A 17,503-nucleotide genomic window follows, 5' to 3' on the forward strand; every position below is an offset into this window, starting at 1 on the left:
TATTTCTGGGTTGGATCTTAGACCTGGGGAAAAAAAAAAAACTTTAGTAATTATTAGGCTAATTAGTAAAATTGAAAAATGTTCTATAGATTAGCCAATCATACTCAGTTTTAAATGTCCTGATTTTGATAGTTCTCCTGTGGTTATGTAATAGAAAGTCTTTACTCTTAGGAGACACACGCTGAAATATTTTGGCGTAAAAGCTTATGATCTTCAAGTGCTTCTGACAAGCGTGGGTATCGATGGGTAAATACACCTACAGAGGGGGAAGAGGGGGTACAGGAAGCATGTCAGCGTTTCTGGCTGAAGGGTCTATAGGAGTGTTTTCGTTGCATTTCTGCAACTTTTCTGAAAGTTTGAAATTGTTTTGAAACCTGAAAAAAAAAAAATTCTTGCCTGCTTTTTTGTGTCTGCTTCATCAGTCAAACCGGGACGATGTCCAGGCACCAGAACCAGAACACCATCCAGGAGCTTCTCCAGAGCTGCTCCGACTGCCTGATGCGAGCGGAGCTGATCGTGCAGCCGGTGAGCTTGCTTGTCCCCTCCCTCGGCCGGCCGCAGCTCACTTTGCTCCCCGTTAGACCTGCGCTTCCTCACTCCTGACCCTCCTTCGCGTACTTAGGGTTTAGAAATTATCTTTTCCTAAACGGACTAGAGAGGGCTGTGTATCTTCTTCACCGAGTGGTGATGTTGGTTTAACAGTGGAAACCAGGGCTCGCCCAGGGTGTCCCCCAGCAAATGTTTACACAGATGCCCACCCTTTCGGCTTTGCAACAGCTCCTCATTTATTACGGTTTGTGTGATTATCGTAGCGCTTTCTCTTCCTAGAGATGCAGCCTGACGGGTGTGTATCGCGGGTTTGTGTTGTACACCATCAATTTAAGAAGTTAGTTGTTTTCTTTAGGAAAAATTACCACATTGTGAGAACAATTCTGTTTGAGAAACGAAGGAAGGAAGGAAGGAAGGAAGGAAGGAAAAAAGAGAAAAGGGAAGGAAGAAAGAAAGAAAGAAAGAAAGGGAAAAAAAAGAAAATGCAATTCAAAATCGAGGAAAATGGTAGCATTTAACGAAAACCTCCCAGTATTTCTGGATATTAGCTTAGGTTCTCATTGAAACAGGCTTAGAAATCCTGGACACTGTGATGTTGTATGTGTCAAGCTTTTATTTTAAAACACTGTAGCTAGCATTCGAATTTGCTAAAACTAGACTAGAGAATGCTGGGGCCATAGACCCCTTCTCCCTCCTTCCCCTGATTTATTGCACGTCCCCACGAAAGGGCTGAGTTCTAGCCTCCCCGATGCGGACCGGGGATCTGGCCCATCACAAAGTACCCCTGTTAAATAAATATAAAGCAGGATTTTAACCAAGTGAATTTGCAAGGTTCTGTTTGGAGAATATCTTAATGTTCTAATTTCTCGATTTTGGAGATTTGGGGTGGATTCTGGTCTATTTCACCCAGTTAAAAAAATAACTTAACTTTAGTCCCTGTAAAAGGATATTTGGGACTCGGCAAATGAGCTTGGTTCTAGTTCGGGTCGTTTCAAGTCTCTGACTTGCAACGCACTCCTTCTCACAGAGCCATGATTCCTTTACCTAGAGCAAAACAGGAAACTCCTGCGACTCAGACTGAACACATGCACGCCCTAGACCTGGACACAAGGTGTAGTGGCTATAGAAACGCTTTCCATGTGGTTTCGAAAATTTACATGGCGTCACGTTCTCAGTGTATTTTTACTTATGTGCACGGAAGTGTAATAACGTCAGGGAAATGTAGTGTGTTTGCTACCATTTCTGTTAAGAGAAAGAAGGTTCATTTGGCTGAAGCCCAATTAAAGCAGCAAATGTAAAATTCTAGGGAAAGCTCCTATATGGCCCTGTGGCAGCAGGCTTTTGCATGGGAAAAGAGGGCGGTTTCCTTTTCTAAAACAATTTTTAATTTGAAAATAATGATAGCCTCACAAGAAGTTGTAAAAATAGTACAGAGCACTCTTTTGTGCCCATCACCCCTGCCCCAAAGGTGACATCTCACATAAGCGTCATGCGTCAGCAGGAGATTGATTGGTCCAAGACAATGAACTAGATAGCTTCCTTTTTTTTTTTTTTTAAGATTTTATTTATTTATTTGACAGAGATCACAAGTAGACAGAGAAGCAGGCAGAGAGAGAGGGGGAGGCAGGCTCCCTGCTGAGCAGAGGGATGCGGGGCTTGATCCCAGGACCCTGAGATCATGACCTGAGCTGTAGGCAGAGGTTCAACCCACTGGGCCCCCCAGGCGCCCGGATAGCTTCCTTTTTAAGAATGGAAAAACTTTGTTCTCATAAGACGGAGGAAAATCGCAGTTCATATGTAAAAGACCTTATCTAGCATAATAGTACTATGTTTACCCCAGTGAAATTCCCATTGGCGGAATGTTGTTTGTAAATAGGAAAGATAGCATTTAACACATTGAAGAAACGGAAAACTCACTGTTCTATAAATACACTTTTAAAAGACTAGTAAAAATTTAAAATACGGTCCACAAATTTTGCTTCATGAATCCTCCTCTATTTACCCACCTCTCTAAAATTAATAAGGTAATTTGCAGGCAGGAATTCTTTGCAGTCATGTGCAAAATGGAAACTCACACTGTTTGTTAAGTTCACAGCAGAAGCTTTTGCTGCCATTGACACAAGTGAAGCTTCTCTTTCCAGCATTTTCCACACTAGTGTGAACACCCGTGAAGCGGTCTCTTCACATGTTTCCTTCATGTGAATTCTTTCCTCTAGGAGCTGAAATACGGAGATGGAATACAGCTGGCTCGAAGCAGAGAACTGGACGAGTGTTTTGCCCAGGCCAATGATCAGATGGAAATTACCGATAGCTTGATCAGAGAGATGCGACAGATGGGCCAGCCGTGTGATGCTTATCAGAAAAGGTATTGCCTTTACCCCAGAGCCCAAATGCAGGCATCATAAGTCCACTTTCGCTCGATCCCGTGGCCCAGGTCCTCCCTTGAAGGGAGCACAGCTATTCTAGGGGGAGGGCTCCCTTCGCTTGGTGTTCTGTAGCTACTGTGTACAAATGGACTGCACTCACTGCCTCCATCTTATGTGGCTGCCATGAAAAAATCAGACAGACCCGCCCAAAGGAGCCGGCTGGTGTTGAAGGGTTGAGTTTGTTACGCAATGTTCGCTGGACTTCCATCTGGGGAGCAGCAACGGCCTTTGGCACAGCATTTGACTTTCAAGGGTCCAATACCAAGTTAAGCTCAGTTTCGTGTGTACAAAAGTGAGACCTGTAGAGTTGGAAAAGCAGTTTAAAGCAGAAACGGGTTGTCTTGACTTTGTTGTCATGGTACATGGGGCCCAGGATACGAGGCAAATTCCCAGGGTGAAATTTAGGGGGAAAGCAGAGGGTGCTACCAGGTTAGGCAAAGCCAGCTACACTTTCCGTGATGTTTCAGGCTCTGAGCATCACAACAGTGAGGTTTTTATATGTGATTGCAATTCAAGTCAGGTGGTAAAGAATTCTCCAAATCCAGCATTTGTGACCTCCATCCCGGCAACGAAGGAGACTCAGAAAGGGGGACCTTTGCCTAGAACATGGGCTCATAGGCAGTTTTCCTGCAACAGTGTGATTGTTTTCCTTTCTTTTCAGACTGCTGCAGCTCCAGGAGCAAATGCGAGCCCTTTATAAAGCCATCAGCGCCCCTCGAGTCCGAAGGGCCAGCTCCAAGGGTGGTGGAGGGTACACCTGTCAGAGCGGCTCTGGCTGGGATGAATTCACCAAGCGCCTCACCAGCGAATGTCTGGGGTGGATGAGGCAGCAGAGGGTAAGCACCTTCCTGATGAGGTTGGTTCTCAAATGTTCCAAGCCTGAGTGTGTCAGAGGTATAGAACATGGCAGGCTCAGCCCCTGCGGTCTGGCCACAGAGTGAGTGGTCTGGGATTTCAGCCAGCAGCGGAAACCTGGTATTTTCCGTAGTTTCCTCATATATAATTTATTTGTAATTTTTTATTCTTTAGAGAGAGTGAGTGGTGTGCACTCATGAGCAAGTCGGGGAGGGATAGAGGGATAGAGGAAAAGAGAGACAGATGGAGAATCCTAGCAGGCTCCATGTTCAGTGTGGAGCCCAATGTGGGGATCGATCTCACAACCCTGAGATCATGACCTGAGCCAAAATCAAGAGTCGGATACCTAACCGACTGAGCCACCCAGGTGCCCTGCCTTGTGTACAATTTAAATCGAAGGCTTCTATTTTGAAATAAATAAAACTTCCGACAATTTTTTTTCCCCCCTCTCTTGTGGCTTGGGGAAGGAGCCTCATGGTTTTCTGGTCAAAACTTCTCTCACAGGTAACACTTAGGTATAATTTAATTAGTAGATTTTAAATGTCTAGCTCTTACCATTCACAACCTGAAAATGTGTTGGCCTTTATGCGCCAAAAAACCTCATTGTTCTATCTGAATGGTATGTGACCTCATCTGTGTTAGTGATAGGTACTTAAAAAAACGTGTTGTGGAGGTGTATTTAAAATGGTAAATCCAAGAGCTGGAAACGGTAAAACTGGATATTCTGGTTTGGGCTCATCGGTGGCTTCCCTTATATTTTTGAGGTGTCGGTTGTTCTTGGACAACCCTTACGGCACGGGTGTGGGAGGGGAGCGAAATAATGGCAACTGGAGTCTATGCTGAGCCTTTCCCCGCCATGGCAGTTTCTACAAAGTGTTTCCCCTGCTAATTATTGTTTTGTTGTTTTATGTGGTCATTATGCCCTTTAATGAACAGGTGGCATTAGAAATATGCCATAATCTCGTCGCTGGGAATTGTATCATGCAAGCCACCTGCCGATGAACCATCCTTCTCCGGAGAGGGGGGATGTGTTAGGTTGATCAGACAGACATCGTTTGTGGTGCCATGCGGTCATGGTCGTAAGAAGCATTGGTCTTACTGTTTGTCGTCGGCCCAGTTGAGCAGCGGTTCTAAAGTTTCTCAGCCACTCGAGATTTTGGGGGATGTGTTCTTTCCTAAGTGGGTTTATGAGTCTACATGTTCATTCATTCAGTTAGTTAAGCTTTCCTCCTCCGTGTTATAAAGACGGTGCGGCACTATCACAGAAGGTAGGGCTTCTAGAAGAGAAAAGTCAGTTGTAATCCCAGAAACCAGACTAGAGTCCTAGTTTTCAGATTCCCTTTTGACCTTTGAACACACATTTCTAGAACTCTCTATATGTACTGGCACCATACCAGAAAGTGAGTGTTCAGAAATTCTGAAAGTGGATATTATTGACGAAAACATGGACACCCACACGCCACATTTCTGTCCAGAGCATGCAGGGTTAATTGCTATTTGAGCTGTGATAAAATCCCGAGTAGATAGGGCTGGGGGAGGGGTGGTGCTCCAGTCCCCGGGGAAGGAAGAGAGCCCTGAAAAGAAGGCTTGGCAGAGCTGATGGGGCTTAAACTACATCGTATTTAAGTGATGTTAGGTGAGACCACCTTTAAACCAAATTACTTAGGAAACATCCAATCCCTTAATTTCTTCTTAGTCAGTATGACAGTTACATGAAAGGACAGCTCATAATTGGTCATTTTCTGCATGCATGTTGGGTGTAGGTTCGTGACACTCCCTTGTTGCGAAGGCTCGACATTTTTTAAGTTTTGGGAAATGGCATCCTCTCATAGACTCCGTTTTGTGTCAGGTAGGGGAGTGTTTTTTTAATAGGTGCAATTCATGAGGGAAGCTCTTCAGATCAGCTGGCCTCCAGGGTTTCAAGGGAACTAAAAGTTGTTTGATCACTTTCTGCCCGTTTGCTCTGGGATTCTCTGGGGCCCTTTCCCTCTTATCCTTCTTCCCCCAAGCATAGCCCGCATTCTTTCTCACTCCCCCCGAGGGACTGAGCTGCAGGCCAGGCCAGCTGATAAGGGAGCAGTGTCCCTCACCATGATCAGTAGGCAGTCACACATCTCCTGTGCCAGGCTTTTGTTTTGTTTCCCTGATTTGTGCTTCTGCTGATGGACGGGTCAGATACTGCACCCCTGGCTGGTAATGAGGGGCGGGCACGGGAGCCTGGTCATCTCATTAACTTCCCAAGTGCACTCACCTGTTTCTGCTTTAAAGCCCCAGTGAGCTGAAGAAGAGAAAGGTCAAAGTCCTAGGTAAATTCTCGGCAGTCTGGCTGAAATGGCTCCCCTCTCTGAAGGCTTGCCAAGTGTATTAGGACATGGATGTGGCTTAGAACAATGTGTGTTACGTTCTTGCCACAATACCAGACTGGAATGTTTGCCCTTGGCATGTCTAAGAGATGACACAGGTGATTTGGAAATTTACATGAGCTCATGTGAAAGACAGATGAGCTGATAGGCTTGTGGAACAGAATGCTTGATTCTTTTTATGGGGTGTTCTTAAATTCAAAGTAGGGGAGACTCAAATTGGAAAGGGAGTCAGATTTAATTTTTAAAGAGCTCACATACACCCACCATCTTAATATTGCCAGCGTTAATTGAAATGAGCTTTTAGTATGCTCTGTAGCAACTTCTCTTTGAAATGGGCTATAGAGAGTTCGGCATCCTGAAAGATAATGGTAAACACTGAATTTAAAGAGTTGACAATTACAGGGATCAAAACAATTTAAAGGAATAAACAATGCAAATACGATTAGGTAGGCTGTTTAGCTTGGGACATGACTAAGCTTAATGAACTATCTCACGGTTGAAAAATGACTGTGTATAGAAACTTCTGTCAGTAATTTCTAATGTGTCATACGTAGATATGCACACCTATTACACACACATACACACACACACCCCACTTGTACACAGGTAGATTTTTTGCTTTCCCCTCTCAGAGGACATGATCTAGCTTTCAGGAATCTCGTTCCCCCATCATCTCTCCTCAGCCATGTTGAGCTGGGGTTCAACAAGTTGGGGGAAGTATTGGGCCAGCCCCGTTCTCTGTTTGAGAGTTCCAAGCCTTTACACAATTTTTTTTGGTTTCAAAAATACTGAATATATACATCTTCAGTTTTATTGGAATGGAAGTTATGTATGTCCCTTAGTTCTCGGACCCCTGACGCGGGGGGTAGGGTGAGTAGGACGCAAAGCATCGGGCATGAAGGCACGCTCTCTTTCCCCCGGCAGGCGGAGATGGACATGGTGGCCTGGGGCGTGGACCTGGCCTCCGTGGAGCAGCACATCGACAGCCACAGGAGCATCCACAACGCCATTGGGGACTACCGCTGGCAGCTGGACAAGATCAAAGCCGACCTGGTACTTAGAGATGTTTCAGTTGTTGAGTCTTGGAAAAGCATACCGAAGCATTGTGTTGTTCCTCAATCCTGGGCATTTTTGGCTGAGACATTAGCCTAAGATTTCTCCCCCAACGGACTGGAAATTTCTAAAAATCCCATTTCATAAATGGGGAAGTGGACTCGGGTAGACCTAGTAGAGATTGTGTTAACTCTTAAGGAAGACGTAAGCAAAAGGCAAAGGGCGTACCCACGTGGTTTTGTGCATAGTTTGTAGATGAGTGTTTTTGAGTTGGGGGGATGGTGGGGTTTTTTGTTTGTTGTTTTCAGCAAGCAGAGCATCTCTTCAAATAGAGCACAGCAATTGTAGAGTTTTGTGGGCTTGGCAAATCCTTTCCTACATGTCTCTTACCGATACTCTTCCTTGAAGCTGGGTCAAGAATTGCATCATGAAATAATCACCTGGTTTTTATTTTTTTTTATTATGTTTTTAAAAGAATTTATTTATTTATTTATTTGTCCCAGAGAGAGAGAGAGAGAGGGCGCACAAGAGGGCAGAGTGGCAGGCAGAGGCGGAGAGAGAAGTAGGCTCCCTGCCAAGCAAGGACTCAGTCCTACGACCCTGGGATCAAGACCTTAGCTGAAGTGGTTAACCAACTGAGCCACCCAGGCGCAACCCCCCCTTTTTTTTTTAAAGTTTTTATAATCACCTGGTTTTTAGTGCCCGGTTCCCACCCAGGTCTCCATGCTTTTAAATCCCTCTTTTTTTTTTTTTTTTACTTTGACCAGAGATACTCATCCTCACTTGTATTGCCTTTTTTTTCTCCCCTTACTTTTGTCCCCCTAAGTCTCTGACCAGATTTCTCCCTCTTTTCTCTAAGATCTGGGGAATTCTAAATTATATTGTCAAACTTAACATTTTTAAACAAGTGAGTCCTCAAGTGACAGTGATCGGCCGTTTACTTTGTGAGGATGGTACCACCGGGCCAGCGCGGGGAGAGGGTTGCCTTCAAGTCCAACAGGGAAAAGGTCCCTGTGGGTAAAAGTTTTTATAGAGCAAACACTTCTTTCTACCGAGTGATATGAAGTCATTATCTGACAAAAGGGAGGTTCAGAAGGGCTGCGGTTGGTATACACACCCACAAGGGGAATTAAATAATTACTCACTGTCTTCTTCTAGCGGGAGAAATCTGCCATCTACCAGTTGGAGGAGGAGTATGAAAACCTGCTGGTAAGCTGACTGACTTCCGAAGTCTCTGTGTTCAGTCTGGTTCCGTTCCATTAAAATGGAGCCCGCCTGGGCGAGAGGAACCTGACGGCCCTGGGAGTATCTGGGTATATGCCCGGTGCCTGGAGATGCTACTTCCAGGTCTCCTGGCCGGTTTCCTTGAGAAGTGAATGTTAGAAGACTGTTTTCTGAAAACAGTACCTGATGCTGTTCTATCATAAGTTGAGAGTCACGTAGATAGCACCTATTTTAAGTACTTAGAGTTAAAGAAATAAAGCTTTTCCACTTGTGACGTGCAGCCTTTTTTTTTAAGTATAAGCAAAAATAAGACTCGTTTTCCCCAGAGAGGGGTTTCTTAGACCATCATCACCATTTTATGACAAAGTGGGAATCAATTCACTGGTCTGGTAAGAAGAAGAGCTGTTGTCTTTTTTTTTTTTTTTTACCAATTTGTGTCGCCTTCACCTTTTCAGTATTTCCTTGTGGTAGTGATCCTTTGTATTTATTGATTGATTTTAAAGATTTTTTAATTTTTGAGAGAGAGAGAGCGAGAGCGTGAGTCAGGGGAAAGGCAGGGGGAGAGGGAGAGAGAGAGAAGCCTCAAGCGGATTCCCTGCTGGGTGCAGAGCCTGACTCAGGACTTGATTCCAGGACCCCAAGATCATGATCCCAGCTAAAATCAAGAGTGGGACGCTCAACTGACACAGCCACCCAGGTGCTCTGGCGGTGATCCTTTTTAAATAGTGTAACTAGCAGTGACACAAGTGTCCTATTAGGTCTGGCTGTGGCTGACAGTCCCTTGAATTTTGGGGGTGCGGAAGAGGGCAGGAAAAGCTTGATTTATCTTTTTAAGATTCGAATTTTCCCTTTGTAATCTGAAACTAATTATTGAACCCAAACCTCAGTGTCTGGGTCAAGATCCTTCTGAATTAGGCTCTTCCAATAATCTAAAATTGCTCCCTTGTTCGTCATAAGTTTGGATGGGTCTTTTTTACATACTAGGGGGTCACTGAACATTTTATTGGTTCATGTGATTTAATTGGTTGATTGATTAATTAATTAATTTTTGGCAAAAGGGACCACATAGACTAATCTCTGGAATCTGCAGAGAACCCCATTAACGTGCCTGCTGTCACCCTAACGCTGCTTTTGAACTTCCCGGGCAGAAAGCGTCCTTCGAGAGGATGGATCACCTGCGGCAGCTGCAGAACATCATCCAGGCCACGTCCCGAGAGATCATGTGGATCAATGACTGCGAGGAGGAGGAGCTTCTGTACGACTGGAGTGACCGCAACACCAACATCGCCCAGAAGCAGGAGGCCTTCTCTGTAAGCTCGCCCCTCCTGGCCGTAGACATGAGGCTCCTGCCTGGGGATGGATGGGGATGATCTCAATCAGCTACTTGGAATCCAGCTTCTGCTGAAGTGGTTGCGGAGAGCCATTCCTTTCTGGAAGCTTTTCAGGGACTCTAGAGAGGCGGTGCATTGCTTAATATCCCGGAAGCCCGTAGAGAGGGTCATCAGGCATTCTGATATCCCAGAGTGTGGGTAGCACAGTAGGAGGGGGGATTAAAACCTAGAATTAGAAAATCCCCGTGTTACTTCTCACTGTCCCTTTACTTCCTTTACCTGTGTGGATTTGGGCAAGAAATGTCACCATTGTGCCCTCTGCCAGGTACTGGATGACCTCAGACATTCTTTTTGGTCTTAAAAATGCTATGATTCTGGAGGAAACCCTAACACGATTCTTTGAGTTGTTCATTTCCGTAGCGCAGTTTTGAGTTCTGACTTCCCTTGAATACGGCAGAAATGCTGGAAGGCTAATGGTGACTTGCTCTGAAGGGTCGGGTTTTTTCTCATTTACAGATACGCATGAGCCAACTGGAGGTTAAGGAAAAAGAGCTCAATAAACTTAAACAAGAAAGTGACCAGCTTGTCCTCAATCAGCATCCGGCTTCAGACAAAATTGAGGTAGGCTTCATGTGATTTATATTTTTTATTAGAGGAAAAAAAGGGAACTTTTGGTAAAGACTATCTAGATCAATGATTTTTATCTGTCATAAAGCCATGACGAGTTTATTTTATATATTTTGGGATCAACACCCTAGACTGGCAGTTGGCAAGCTTTTCTGGAAAGGACCAAATAATACACATTTTAGGTTTGCAGACCACTTGGTTTCTGTTGAAATTACGTGACTCTGTCATTGTAGTGTGAAAGCAACCATAATAATATGTAAGTGAAGGAGCATGGCTGCGTTCCAATAAAACTTTATTTATAAATGCAGGCAGTGGGCCGGATGTGGCCCTGGGGCTGTGGCTTGCTGATCTCAGCCCTGCAGAGTCTGCCGTCTGTAGGCTGTGCTCAAGGCTGACATTAGCTGGTGTGACATCAATTGGTATGGCCGTACTCGTTGTTAAAGAACAAAACAAAGTGTTTTCCTATCAGTTGGTGAGAGTCACTGCCTTAAGACCCTTAAGCCCTCTGCATGGGTTCCTCGGACGTACCCATCGTCTAGCAGCAGAATAGGGACAGGGTGCCCTGGAGCAGCCCTGTGATGGTTCTGTCTCTAGTGTCTGCTCTAATTCTGATCAGTCAGTAGCTATGCCGTTTGATGAGTATTTTGACCAATACTCCTAATGGTATCTATTTGCTAAAACTGGATTTTAGGTTGAATCGCTACCATACCGAGTTCCCTGTTGGGAAGTCCTGTTTTCACTCTTTAGAAAAACGTTTGCTTGAGTGGGTATTCGATAAAGAAATGTTTTGTAGATTTTACTGGGGTTACATACCTGTGAAAGGACGGATGTCCTTATATGCCTGAGCGGTGACGTGACGGCGGGTGTTTTCTTGCTTCAGGCCTATATGGACACTCTTCAGACTCAGTGGAGCTGGATTCTTCAGATCACCAAGTGCATTGACGTTCACCTCAAAGAAAATGCTGCCTACTTTCAGGTTTTTACGCTTAGTTGTAATTTAATTGTCGTGGAGGTCCTAATACCTTATTTTTTGGAATGTATTTTGTAAAAGCACTGAAAACAACCTTGGAAATATTTTACAAATACCACTTATTGGCTTTCAGTTTAGAGGAGCGTAGATTGGTGACCTGGGCACCCGTCACTCAGATGGCTCTTACTGTCACATGACTTAATACTGTTTCTTTAGCCACCTATTAACTAGACCCCAGAAAGGTAGTCCTTGACCTGGAAGTACTGGAAATAGTAGGAAATACTAGACGTTGCTGTTTACTGAGTGCCTTTTCGTGAACACGCGATCATGCTCATCTTTATTTATCATCTTTATTTTCCTCAAGATTTTATTTATTTGACTGAGAGAGACAGAGAGAGAGGGAACGCAAGCAGGGGGTGTGGGAGAGGAAGAAGCAGGCTTCAAGAGAGAGGGAACGCAAGCAGGGGGTGTGGGAGAGGAAGAAGCAGGCTTCCCACTGAGCAGGGAGCCTTAGGCGGGGCTCGATCCCAGGACCCTGGGATCATGACCTGAGCCGAAAGCAGACGCTTAACGACTGTCACGCTCATCTTCAACAGTTCTTTGAAGAGGCTCAGTCAACCGAAGCCTACCTGAAAGGCCTTCAGGACTCCATCAGAAAGAAGTACCCCTGTGACAAGAACATGCCCCTGCAGCGCCTGCTGGACCAGATAAAGGAGCTGGAGGTACCATCGCCAAACGAAAACAGAGAGAATACTGATTACTTGATGTGGAAGTTCCTTTGGGAAAAAGCATGCTTCAGATTCTAGCCCCTTAGGCTTTTCACGAAATGACGTTCTTTCCAGCCCACTTACTTCCCGGCTCTGTAGCTTCTGAAGTGGCTAAAAGTCCCTGCAGAAGGGGTAGTTTGTGGCTTTTTGGAGCTCATGCCACGCTAGCAATGTCTCATCCGTCATGTCGTAGCATCTAGGCTGATGTCCCTTGCAGGTCTTCTGTGACATTCACAGAATACCGGCGTGATGAAAATATGATCTTATTTGCAATTACAGAAAGAACGAGAGAAAATCCTCGAATACAAGCGTCAGGTACAGAACTTGGTCAACAAGTCCAAGAAGATTGTGCAGCTGAAACCACGGAACCCGGACTATAGGAGCAACAAACCCATTATTCTCAGGGCTCTCTGTGACTACAAACAAGACCAGGTGGGCACCGTTATTTGGGGGTGAAGCCCAAGTTTTTCCCTTTCTTTACACTGAGAGTTTTGCCAATAGAGGGAGGAGAGTTTAATCCAGGTTTCAGTGGGCAGCACGGTAAATACCTTCCTTTCATACACAAAGCAGCAAGCCGTGGAAATGCAGCATCTCTGTCCAGAGTCCTTAGCAGAGTCTTTAGGACAGCGAGTATTTATGGGCTATTTTATTTTAATTTTAATTTAAAAACATTTTTTTTGGTAAAGATTTTATTTCTCTGAAAGACCAGAGGGAGCAGAAGCGGGAGGAGGGGCGGTGGGGGGGACAGACTCCTCACTGAGCAGGGAGCCCCACAAGTTGGGGGGTGGCTTCCCAGGACCCTGGGATCATAACCTGAGCCTAAGGCAGATGCTTAACCGACTGAGCCACCCAGGCGCCCCTAGACTATTCATTTTAAGTCTCAATACTTCTCTTCTTCTAATACGCAAAACTTTATCTGTGAGTACCCTTTAAATCTTAAATTCTAAAATCTTTAAGTTTCTTGAAATCTCTTTTAACTTCTGACATAAAAGAAATGAGAGATATGACCATTATGCTGCAGGGGAAGGGGAAGTGACTATCAGTGCAGATTTTCTGTCATCACAGAACACATCAATTTTGTGGGCTCTGCGGTACCTACAAGCATCTATATGGAACGGTGACTTGGTTTTACTAATTATTTGTGTAATTCCCACAGCTCTGATTTCTTTTTTTATTTTAAGGTTTTATTTATTTATTTGACAGAGATCACAAGGAGGCAGAGAGGCAGGCAGAGAGAGGGGAGGAAGCAGGCTCCCTGCTGAGCAGAGAGCCCGATGCGGGGCTCCATCCCAGGACCCTGGGATCATGACCTGAGCCGAAGGCAGAGGCTTTAACCCACTGAGCCACCCAGGCGCCCCCACAGCTCTGATTTCTTATAAGAATTACGGAGGGTTTAAGAAACATGATCAGTTGCTTAGATGAGTGTTGTAAAACAGTGGAGTTTATTCTGGCAGGAAGAAATATTTTAAGAACTTGCATGGAGAGGAGAAGTCGAAATAGAGGTTGAAATACATAAATATCAAGCTCATTACATTTTACCAGTGAGGATAGTTGTCGTATTCAAAGTGTACCCCTTTCAAGAAGCCAGGGAGTTAATTTAGAAGGTGAGGTGTTCCGATGGTGGAGTTAATTTAGAAAGTTGTTTTTCTGGGGACCTGATGCCAGAATTTCTTGTTTTTACTTCTAAATTTTAAGAGAGAGTACACGCGCCAAGTGAGTGCCACATCGTAGATCTAATATGTAAAATATGAACTCACAAAAATAGGAAAGCTATGGGGTAAGTTTTTGCTTTACGAAAGGATTTCTCACTCTATAAATGGATTCTCTGGGCTTTCTTTGGAAAGTTACTTTACCTAAATCACTATAGATAGCTTTTAGGCTCTTGTGCATTGTTTAATGCATCAGTATTGTTGGAATGTATAAAAATGATCTTCATTTAAAGAAAAATAATGAGGGTCACCTGGGTGGCTCAGTCAGTTAAGCATCTGACTCTTTGATTTCAGCCTGGGTCTTGTTCTCACTGTTGTGAGTTTAAGCCCCATGCTGAGCGTGGAGCCTATTTAAAAAAAATAAAATAGAAAAAGAAAAATAATAAGGTAAAAGCTCAAATGGTTTGTACAGTTTTATCTCTAGTTCTTTCTTTGAGAAAAAAAGATAATCATGTGTACTCATGAGTAAAGCCAAAACATGGGGCTGCTTGCCTTACAGAAAATCGTGCACAAAGGGGATGAGTGCATCCTGAAGGACAATAATGAGCGCAGCAAGTGGTATGTGACGGGTCCTGGAGGCGTGGACATGCTCGTCCCTTCTGTTGGTCTGATTATCCCTCCTCCAAACCCTCTGGCCGTAGACCTCTCGTGCAAGTAAGTTGTTGAAGTTTCTGGTAGCCACGACATGAATGTGAGTGTGGAAAAATAGGGCAAATGCTTGTACAAGAAACACAGACATGCCTTTTTTCACAAAAATCCCCTCCCTTGAAAAAAAATGAGCTTCAGGAAGGTCCCTTGCGTTGTCATGCAACTTTATGTTGAAGAACTGTGGTTTTTTTAGGAAGGTAAAAGAGAATGTCTGACTGTACGGGGCTGGAGGAAACATTTTTTTAAACACTGAATATTTAATATGTAATATTAAACAATACAGTACTGCCCAAGCAGTGGGCCAAATTAGAAATCAAACAGCAGACCAAAATATGTCTCAAAACAAAAGAAAAACTCCACAATATTCCAAAACCTATGGGATACAGCAAAAGGAGATATAATAGTAAAATTTATCTATAAATGCTGGTATTAAGAAAAAAAGTTCAAATAAACAACATTATACCACAGGGAACTAGAAAAAGAAGAAACTCAGCTGAAATTTAGTAGAGGAAGGAAAGAACAAAGAAAAACAGAAATAAATAAAGACTAGAATAAACAATAACATAATATTGAAAGTTGATCAGTTTTTCTAAAAAGAGAAACAAAATTAGCAGTACTTTACAGTAGCAAAGGGGAGAAAAAGAGAGAAGACTCAAAAATCAAAATTAGAAATGGAAGAGAAAACAGTATAAAAATTAACTACAGAAATATGTAGTGTGATTAACAGATTACTGTAAAGAATTATATACTAACAAATCCGATAACTTAAAAGGAAAAAACCAAGATAATTCCTAAAAATGCACAAGTTACCAAGAGTGAATCATGAATCTTGAATCCAGGTAATAGGAAATTTTCTTAGACCAATAACAAGAATGAAAGCTGAGCTAGGAATTAAAAATCTCCCAGCACAGAAAAGCTCAAGACCACATGGTTTCATTGGTGAATTCTACCAAACATTTAAAATATATAATTAATGACAATCTTTATCAAGATCTTACAGATAATGGAATAGAGGAAACAGATTCAAAATCATTCCATGAGGACCTTACGACCCTGACCAAAGCAGGATAAAAATAATATAAGAACAAAACAGTCTAGTTTTTCCCATATAAGTGTTGCTACTCTTTCTTTTGAAATTTACATAATAAATGTTTTTTAATTTGCATAATGTTTCTCTACCTCCTCACTTTCAATCTGCAGGTGTCTTTCAATCTAAAATGAGTCTCTTGTAGGAAGCATATAGATGGGTCTCGCTTTTTTGTCCATTCTGACACCCTGTGTCTTTTGATTGGAGCATTTAGTCTGTTTACAGTCAAAGTAATTATTGATAGATATGTATTTATTGCCATTTTATTACTTGTTTTGTCACTGTTTCTGGAGATGTTCTCGGATTCTTTCTTGCATTTGTGACTTTTTGTCTCTTCTTTGTGCACAAAGAGTCTCCTTTAATATTTCCTGCAGGTCTGGGTTAGTGGTCATCAACTCCTTTAGTTTTTGTTTGTCTGGGAAACTCTTTATCTCTCCTATTCTGAATGATAGCCTTGCTGGATAGAATATTCTTGGCTGCAGATCTTTCCTATTCAGCTCTTTAACTATATCATGTCACTCCCTTCTGGCTTGCCAAGTTTCTGTTGAGAAATCTTCAGCTAACCTTACAGGTTTTCCTTTGTAAGTTAAGGACTTCTTTGTCTTGCTGCTTTTAAGATTTTTTTCTTTCTCATTATTTTATGAATTTAATTACAATATGTCTTGGTGTTGGCCTGCTTTTGTTGATTTTGGTGGGAGTTCTCTGTGCCTCCTGGATCTGGATGTCTGTGAAGAAACAATTCTTACCATGTATCTTGAAGGCATTGTTTCAAAGTTCTTCTTCCATTCTTAGAATATCACTAATTTTGCAGGTAGCCACAAATATAAAATGCCCTTCGTTTTAATACCTGCTCATCAACAAGGAAGTAGAGCTTTCATTGTACAGATTGCCCATGGCAGATTCTTGTCTACCTTTTATCATGGAAATCCTCAGCTTTACACGGAATAGGAAGGGCAGCAAAATGAGCCCACATGCTCATTTCCAAGCTGCAGTAGCCATCAGCATCCCATGACTGGTTTCTCCCTGTCATCCTGCATGGTGTTAGACTTCTGTCAATTAAAAAGTTGCTGACAAACAACACGAGAACAAAGAAATGTATATTTTGACACAAAGTTCATTATCTCTACTAACGTAGATCATCGAGAATGAGCTTTGGGGAGGTAACTTAGTCCAGATCCATCGAAATGTTGAGTGTTTAAAAAATATACATTTAAAAACCATACATTTACTCTGTTCATTTTTGTTGTAGTTTTCTATGTGGTGTGTAAGCATGGCAAGGTTTCCCATTTGGGTCAGGGTTTGAAAGCCGAGCTCCAGCATGTTTTCTTTCCCCTTGTGCCTTCTAGGATCGAGCAGTACTACGAGGCCATCTTGGCTCTGTGGAACCAGCTGTACATCAACATGAAGAGCCTGGTGTCCTGGCACTACTGCATGATTGACATCGAGAAAATCAGGGCCATGACCATCGCCAAGGTACATCCTTAGGACCATTCAGGCTGCTGGCGGGTGCCCTGCGCTGTTCTCCAGGGCGCTTGTTCTTGCCAGACACACCGACTAGCAGCTGAGGCTTTGGTATTTCATCTGGAGAGTTAGCTCAGCCTGCCTGAGTGGTTAGGGTCCATCCCACGTAGGATGGGAGGGAGTCGCACGCAGCCGGCTCTGGTACAGATGGAAGTACAAATTAAAGTTGCCCAGCAAGACAGAAGGGCCCATGGAAAAGGCATGTGGTCCTGTAATACCCTGGATCTGATTCTTCTTTGAAGTAATAGAAAGCTAGGTCATCGATTATTCTGGATATCTCAGAAGTGAAAGGTGGAGTAGAATTCTCGGAATAACACCCAAAACATTAGTTCTGTAGACCAGTGGTTTTTGAGTTGTGGTCTGAAGAATTCCA

The 17,503-nt window shown here is 43.4% G+C and overlaps 1 protein-coding gene across 2 annotated transcripts in view; it reads left to right on the forward strand.

Moving 5' to 3' along the window:
* Positions 1–17,503, forward strand: part of DSP (desmoplakin) — a 45,583-nt gene that overhangs the window by 12,517 nt on the left and 15,563 nt on the right. For both annotated transcript variants that reach the window (XM_032861526.1, XM_032861527.1), the window contains exons 2-13: positions 423–525; positions 2,766–2,914; positions 3,637–3,811; positions 7,118–7,246; positions 8,405–8,455; positions 9,619–9,780; positions 10,318–10,422; positions 11,309–11,404; positions 11,995–12,120; positions 12,445–12,597; positions 14,374–14,528; positions 16,956–17,082. In XM_032861526.1, the coding sequence (XP_032717417.1) occupies positions 423–525; positions 2,766–2,914; positions 3,637–3,811; positions 7,118–7,246; positions 8,405–8,455; positions 9,619–9,780; positions 10,318–10,422; positions 11,309–11,404; positions 11,995–12,120; positions 12,445–12,597; positions 14,374–14,528; positions 16,956–17,082 (1,531 nt within the window). The remainder of the gene's footprint in view (positions 1–422; positions 526–2,765; positions 2,915–3,636; positions 3,812–7,117; positions 7,247–8,404; positions 8,456–9,618; positions 9,781–10,317; positions 10,423–11,308; positions 11,405–11,994; positions 12,121–12,444; positions 12,598–14,373; positions 14,529–16,955; positions 17,083–17,503) is intronic.

Source organism: Lontra canadensis, unplaced genomic scaffold, assembly GCF_010015895.1.
Source record: "Lontra canadensis isolate GAN:19392208 unplaced genomic scaffold, GSC_riverotter_1.0 scaffold21, whole genome shotgun sequence".
Classification (NCBI taxonomy): domain Eukaryota; kingdom Metazoa; phylum Chordata; class Mammalia; order Carnivora; family Mustelidae; genus Lontra; species Lontra canadensis.